This window comes from Lepidochelys kempii, chromosome 2 (genome assembly GCF_965140265.1).
Source record: "Lepidochelys kempii isolate rLepKem1 chromosome 2, rLepKem1.hap2, whole genome shotgun sequence".
NCBI lineage: Eukaryota > Metazoa > Chordata > Testudines > Cheloniidae > Lepidochelys > Lepidochelys kempii.
The window spans coordinates 189544914-189552763 of NC_133257.1; the positions used below are offsets into that span (position 1 = coordinate 189544914).

The 7850-nt window shown below is 43.6% G+C and overlaps 1 protein-coding gene across 1 annotated transcript in view; it reads right to left on the reverse strand.

Moving 5' to 3' along the window:
• CDCP1 (CUB domain containing protein 1) overlaps positions 1-5289 on the reverse strand; it is a 52755-nt gene extending 47466 nt beyond the window's left edge. Inside the window, exon 1 of the mRNA XM_073333147.1 lies at positions 5101-5289. Coding sequence (XP_073189248.1) covers positions 5101-5149 — 49 coding nt within the window. The 5' untranslated portion in view covers positions 5150-5289. The remainder of the gene's footprint in view (positions 1-5100) is intronic.
• Positions 5290-7850: the final 2561 nt, after the last annotated feature.

The window sequence follows — 7850 nt, forward strand, 5'->3', positions numbered from 1 at the left end:
AATTATGTGATTGTAGTTCCAGCCATATATCAGTGAAGATTCCATGAGAATGCCCACTTTGCAACTTTTTCCTCTGTATGAAATACTGTGGCCTCCCAATTGTAGTTTGATGAGGCCTGGCCTACACTAAAAAGTTAGGTCAAACTAGTGATGTCACTCAGGGGTGTGAAAAATCCACACTCCTGAGCAATATAGGTAAACTGACCAAACCCCTGCTGTAGACAGCGCTAGGTTGACAGAAGAATTCTTCCATTGACCTAGCTACTGCCTCTCAGGGAGGTGCCTCTCAGCAGCTGTACAGCTGTAAAGTTTCAAGTGTAGACAGGCCCACGGAGGAAAAGATAGGTCGAAGTGAGGGGTATGGGTGGGTGTCAGAGGGAAAAGCATTAAGAAGTGTTTTGAAATATGCAGTTACTTTTATGAAAGATTCCGTGTATTGAGTGTTCTGAATCACAAAAAGAAAATTCCATTCAAAAATGACTCATTCACATGAACACGTAATAACTCAAAACAGGGGAAACAACAACATTCCAGCTGTGGTGATTTTAAGGCAAAGAGGGGGAAATAAAAACACAAAGAAAAAGAATGTTCTATTCTACTTTCAGTGCCCAAGACCAGGCAAGAATTTCTTAAAGGTGAAGAATCCCTTTCCTCCTTAGTAACCCGCTTCTGGACTGAGGAGTCATTCCATATAACTACAGACTGTAAATCCAAAACTGAAGTTAAAAAATGGTCAGAAAATTTGCTCCCTATAGAAAGTTTTTATTTTTTTTACTGAAATATTTCATCCAGAAACAGAAATATTTCAATTCAGAAATGCTGTATTGATGCCTCTGGGAAATTGTAGTTTGAGTGTGTCATGCTCCCATTCTTCTCCATAGGCTGAGCTCCCTGGCTGGACTCCTGTGATGCACCATGAACACCAAGCCCTGGCTGTGGTGCATCATGGGAGATGTAGTCCAATAGGTAGTACAGTCCATACAGAAGAATGAGAACATGACACAACCAAACTAACACTCCCATGAAGCCCTACAGTAGCGTATCCAAATTGAAATATTTCAGTTTTTGGCATTCAGTTTTTACATCATTTAAAAAAAAAATCCACAAAAGGCAGACAATTTTCTTAAAATGTTGTTTAATCAAAAACGCAGTTTTCCCTAAAACTGTTTCGATGGAAAATTTTCAACCAGCCTGAGTAAATATACTTTGTACTATCTAGTGAAGGATTTCCAAAACACATACAACCATTACTGATCTTCATTACACCCCTGTGAAGTAGATAACTATCATCATCCTCATTTTACGGACTGAGGAACACAGTGGTTCCATGAGTTGTGCAAGGTCATACCATCAGCAGCAGTCAAGAAAAAGAACCTATATTTCTTGACTTCCAGACCTGCACTCCAAGCACTGGACTATGCCTCTGTACAAATAACAAAATATATTTTGTGAAATCAAAAATAGACTGGTTGTCCTTTTCATAGAATCATAGAATATCAGGGTTGGAAGGGACCCCTGAAGGTCATCTAGTCCAACCCCCTGCTCGAAGCAGGACCAATTCCCAGTTAAATCATCCCAGCCAGGGCTTTGTCAAGCCTGACCTTAAAAACCTCTAAGGAAGGAGGTTCTACCACCTCCCTAGGTAACGCATTCCAGTGTTTCACCATCCTCTTAGTGAAAAAGTTTTTCCTAATATCCAATCTAAACCTCCCCCACTGCAACTTGAGACCATTACTCCTCGTTCTGTCATCTGCTACCATTGAGAACAGTCTAGAGCCATCCTCTTTGGAACCCCCTTTCAGGTAGTTGAAAGCAGCTATCAAATCCCCCCTCATTCTTCTCTTCTGCAGGCTAAACAATCCCAGCTCCCTCAGCCTCTCCTCATAAGTCATGTGTTCTAGACCCCTTTTCCTTACCTCATCCTCCAGTCTCTAATTTATCCTGCCCCAACAATTTCCCATAAGCACAATTTTACTCTGGAATTTTGTTTGCTACCACTCTAAGACAATTGTATACTATGCACATGTTATTTTATATTCTAATTAGAGAAAAGGCTTTTAGAATTCAAAGATCAAATTAAATTGGGGATAGAGGCAGCAACCAGAACTCCCATTTCAGATAACAAACCAGTTTCCTCTCTCACAGCTTGGTTCTGCTAATCACCAAACAGACTTGGAGGACTCAATTCCCACTGCTTTGCAGCATAAGTAGCCATTTACTCCTGCATAAAGTAGGTGTAAAACAATAGCAGCAGTGCGAGTGAATGGATAATTCTGATCTGGATGTTTTTTACCCACTCAGTACAGGCACACAAAGGGTATAAGGGAAGAGGAGGTGACAACAGAGGAAATATGAAATGTAGGCTAGGATGTAGTTGAGTAGGGTCTTGAAAGCAAGGACAAGAAGTTTAAATGTTATGTGGTGTGTAAGAGAGAACTAGAGGAAAGACACAAAGCGGGTGGTGGTGCAGGCAAATTAGTAGGTGAGAGAGACAGTTTGAATAGCCACATTTTGGTTGGATCAGAGGGAGCAACGTATATACCAGGGAGACCAGAAAGGAGGAAGTTTGTTCTCCCAGAAAGTTAACAGGGTGCCCTACATGTCAATGAAGATCTAGATCCACAGTGTCATGTGCCAAAAATATACCATGATTTAAAGGTTTATTAGCTCCTGAGAGGCCTTGGGGATGCTTGGATTTTCTCCCTCTTACAAAGGAAGAGCTCAGTTTCATATATGTTTCTTTTCTAAAGAAGGGTGCCCTATAGAGGTATTGTTTTATCATCCTTTGAGGAGACTTGGGTGTATAGTTATAATTTGATACTTATGGGCTATGCTCACAAATCCTTCCACACAGATGAAAATATATCATTTGGAAGTTTTAGACTAGACAATTTCAAAGCTTAATCACAATGCTGTCTGGTTATTTAGTCAACATTTAGCTATGCTTACCTGGCTCAAAGCCATGACTATCCTGAATAATATGGCCTACCCCTCCTCAAGGTAGTAGAAGTAATAGACATGAATTTCAGATCACACTGTACAGACACTGTGTTTTTTCCATATTCAAACTTTGCAATTGTTTTGCATGGAAGTGAATCCAATTATCAAGGCCGATAATACTAGAAGTAAGCGTCACGCTTTTTTTTAGGTTTGTGGATGTGCACGCAGATCATGCTGTATCTCTGCTCTGCCTACTCCATTCTTACAAGCAGACAGTCTTTGGACATTTACAAAAATTGAGTCTGAATTTCTTCAGTGTTATAGGACAGAACTTAATAAAATTTGTAATGAGAGATAATTGGTGGTGCTGGTTAATATCAAGCATCCCAGTAGAGCAATACAACTTTTGGGCACAAATCTGCAACCCTTACTTATGGGAGCAATTCCCTTTCCCTTCCCTCTGTCTGGACGGAAGGCTTCACTGAGACTTCTTGTGAGAGTAAGGATTGCAGGATCAGAAAATGTCTCTCTCCCTATACTGTACTTAAGAAATCAAGACATTTTCAGGTAAGATTAAAAACAATGTGTTCTCCGGTCAATAAATTATTGTTGAAATTATGTCCTAGAATGCCAGAATGCAGTTTGAGGCATTTATGGAACTTGTTCCTCTCAAAACTCAGAGTCACCCTAAATAAAAATGTGCTACCCTAATTCTGGCAACTCACTGCCAATACTAGTGCACATCAAACTCTCATAGGGTTTATTAGTGTTTACACACATCAGGGGAAATATAGCTCCCATTGTGGGGTAGTACAAAGAAAGCTAAGAAAAGATAAGAACTGTATGCAGTTAAAGCTCTAAATTACAAAAGCTTTTTGAAAAGTGGAAGTATTAAAATATTTCTCATTTTAAAGCGTAGAGTTGAGTTATATGTGGACACATTACTTCCAACTTAGAATATCTGAAAGAGTTTTTAAGAGAGAAGCATGAAAGTTTATGGGATTCTAGATATGAAGGCAATAGTTTAAAATTAAGATACTCTGCAGTTATTCAATTATGAACCTAGTTTTAAAGTACCCCAAGTTAAAACTAACTTCACTCTTATTTTACGCCACTGCGTCTACAAGTTTCACTGTATCTTGACTGAAGGCTAAAACCAACAGCTTTTCTCAGATCACTGCAACACATTAGTACAGCCATATGAAAAAAGGGCAAAGCAGGGAGCAACCAGCTTCCGCATACAAATTACTGGCATATGTCATTAGCATCTAGATGAGATCTTAATGTATTATTTTAAAAATGAGCATGCAATGAATAGCTTTTCTGTCTGCATGAAACACATACACAAGAGTCAGATTTTAACAGGATGGACAATTTCATGGAGGCACCAAGAGCTGCCCCCTTTAAGAAAGTTGGCCCTGCCTCCGCCACAAAAAATAAAACACTTGCAAAGGGAGATACAAATAAAAGCAACTGGTGACTCTCCTTTCCAAACACTGTTGTAAATTATGCCCAAGAAGGCCAGACCGAAACTAACTGAGCAGCCTTTCCTCCACTGAAAAGTGTAAGAAAGAACAGACTCCGGAGAGGGAAAAGCAAGAACCTGGGGGGGGGGGGGGGGAACTTGAGGGGCTAAATTCATGCCTGGTGTAAGCCCATGCCCCCTCCCATCAGAGCTGAATGCTGGCTTTTTAGAATAGTTACAAGGCAAAGTGGCAAGCTGGGATGGGCAATATCTTTTATTGGGCCAACTTTAGTTGGCGAGAGACAAGCTTTGGAGCCACCCAGAGCTTTTCCTCGCGTCCAAGACAGAGCTCTGGGAAACGCGTCTCTCCCACCGACAGAAGTTGGCCCAATAACAGATCCTCCCTCCCCCACCTTGTCTCTCTGGGAGCCTGGGACCCACAGCACAGCAAGCAGCCAGGCGGACGCCTCAGGCCGGGGAGCAAAGGCTTGTGGAGCGCCCCAGGCTGAAGCCCCGAGGCGCCCTGGATTGACCCCAGCCCCGGGCACGGCTTACGGCGGGGGCTCGCTGGGCTCCCGCGCTCTGCCGCGGTGCCTGCGCCAGGGGCTCGCTGCGCCGCAGCCCCCCCCGGGCGGCTGCCCTGGAACTTCCCGCCCCGGCTCCCCGCGCCGCCTCTCCCGCCCCGCGCCGCTTACCTGCCAGCTGCAGGAGCTGAGCCGCGGCCAGGAGGAGCCCGGCCGCCATCTCCCAGCATCAGCAGCCCCAGGCGGGCGCGCAGGCTGCTCCCCCTCGGGGTGCCGGTGAGGGGCCAGCTGCTGCCACGGGCGCCCTGCTGCTTCCTGCTCGGCTCTGTACCTGCGAGACAGCAGCTAGCCCCAGCTCCTCCCCGCGGGCTCCAGGTGAAACCCCGCCTCTTCCTCCCGGGCCAGGGAGAAGCCGCAGCTGACAAGCGGAAACCGGGGCTGTCATTAGTCACTGTTCCGTCCCAAGGGCTCCACGCGCCGCCCTGCCCAGCACGGGACGGCAGCCACCTCTGAGGGGGGAGGGCGGCAGCTGTTGGACAGCGCACAGCCCCTGCATCCCCTGCTATAGGATGGGAAGAGGGGAAGGATACTGAGCCCCGCTGAAACGATGGAGGGAGGGGGGTTAGTTTGGCGGAAGAGAGTTACCCCGGCCGGAACTGGGCCAGGCGTAAGGCTTCCCTTTTGAATGACAGCTGGCACTGGATACCTCAGGACATCGCTGAAATCTGGGCAGCAGCTTGGACTCCCCCCACTTTGAGGTGCCCCCCTGAAAGTCTCCCTCCAGGGAGACTTGCCTTTTGCCCTCTCCCCCTGCATTGTAAATCTGTGTTCTAGGGATAGGAGAAGGGCATCTGAAGTTTAGCCCAGAGTGCAGATTGTCTTGAACAGCCTCCCTATGTTAGTAATTATTCTTGGTACTTATCTATCCCTTTTCATTTTCGAATGATTTACAAACATTAACTAGTTAATCTTCATGGCACCCCCATTAGAAGTAGCTAAGCATTACCCCCATTTGGCAGATGGGGGACTAAGGCAGAGTTTTAGTTACTTGCCCAAGGCTGCACAGCTAGCCTTTGGCAGAACCAAGAAGACTTGCTAGCTCCCCTAGACCTGTGCTCAGATTTACTAGAAGTTGCATGCCTTTTCCCCAGAGGACTGTACAAGAGCCTTGAGATCATCTCAAAGTTCTTTGACGTTCCTGTTGAATTCTGGAGGGTCATTGGGCTGATGTGCTAGTATCTAGGCTTGCTTTTATTTTTCTGAAGGTTCAATGGGAAGCTTTAAGTATTGCTTTGCTCCTTTAAATCTATCAGTTTTGCAAATTTACCTTTTAATATCCCCTGAATAATGGGGGAAGATGGATTAAGCTGCCTAAAAGATTTGAAATGTGAAAGTTCCATAAAAGATGTCATGTTTAGGGTGGGGAAAGGGGGCAGTATCTAGAAGTAATGGGATGAAACTGAAAAAGGATAAAGTAGGTGGAACGTCAAGAACAATAACCTCTTGGTGAGATGTACTAGACTGTACTGTATAGTGGTTTCTTAAGGGAACAAGTGAAAACACCATTGCTTGAGTCATGTAAAACTGGACTCTGAAAAACACTAGAGAATATACTATAAGGAATAATCTTACACTGTTAGGAGATCGCAATTAGAGATGGAAAAGACTATGATTCTGTGAAATTATTAATTGCACTTTTTTCCAAAGTTGATGCAAAAGGGATCAATCCTGCTGCTATTGATGTCAGTGGCAAAAAGCCCATTAACATTAAATAGAGCTGGATCAGGCCCATGGTAAATAAAAATTCATCGAAGAAAACTCATATGTATATGTGTATACATTTTTAATATACTCCCACAGTCCTTTGTGTATTACAGTGGCAAATTTACAAAACAAATCTAAATTGTATTCAAAGTAAGAGATTAAACAGACAAGAGAGGGAGGAATAGAGGCCAAGAGTTTCAAAAATTGTGTTTCAAAAAATATTTTCTGGAGTTAGGATCCTTAGTTTCTCTGTGGGCACATCTGAATGGCAGCCCTTTTTGAAAATCAGCCTCTTATTTAGGATAAACCTTGATTAGCTCAATTAGTGCATGCAAAGCCCTGGCTTGCCCTTGCTGAGGAGTCAGCACTGGTGCAACTATTCTGATTGCTGGCCACTGTTGCTGAATAAGAGCGATTCCTGAGCAAGGGCAAGGCCCTACTGTGGCAGTCAGTTGGTGGGTAACTAAACTTACCAAAATGCTGAGTTCAGTTTACTGTTAAGATTATCCAGTCAGCATTGTGGTCACCTTAATTGTTTCATCTTATCTTTTTAAATGAAGAAACAAGAAAAAAGGCAGGGGAGAAGAAATGTAAAATGAGGTTTTTTTGCACAATGTATTCTATTAATGTCACCAGTATACCATGTCAGTGCAGAGTGCAGGGAAAGCACTCGTCACCAATGATTGACTAACACTTGGATGTGATCCATCAGACTTTCAAGCTGCTGCTTGCTAGCCTACGCAGAAGAACCTCTCCCTTTTACGTGTCCTTTTACAGGGCTTTGCTAGGAAATGCTGTCATTACTTTAGCTTGAGAAAGCGTGGCTGAAAGGGTGAACATTCTTGTGATTTTTGTTTGTTTAAGGAACTTTAACGAAGATACTTTCTGAAAAGGAGCCTTAGAGTTGGAGATGATAGGGCCAAATGCAGCTCTCAGGATCTCTGTTTGACTTCAGTGCAGTTGTATGTGTATAACTGAGAGCAGAATTTGTCCCTGCGTCTACTTTTCCTAATGCAATTGACAAATCATTCCCTAAATTCACAATAACTACAATACATCTGACACAACAACCCACATGCTTGTTGTCTGCATTAGCCTGACCTAGGAAGAAGAAATGGTGTTGATTCTTTTGTTTATCTCCAGTGAATTCTTGTAGA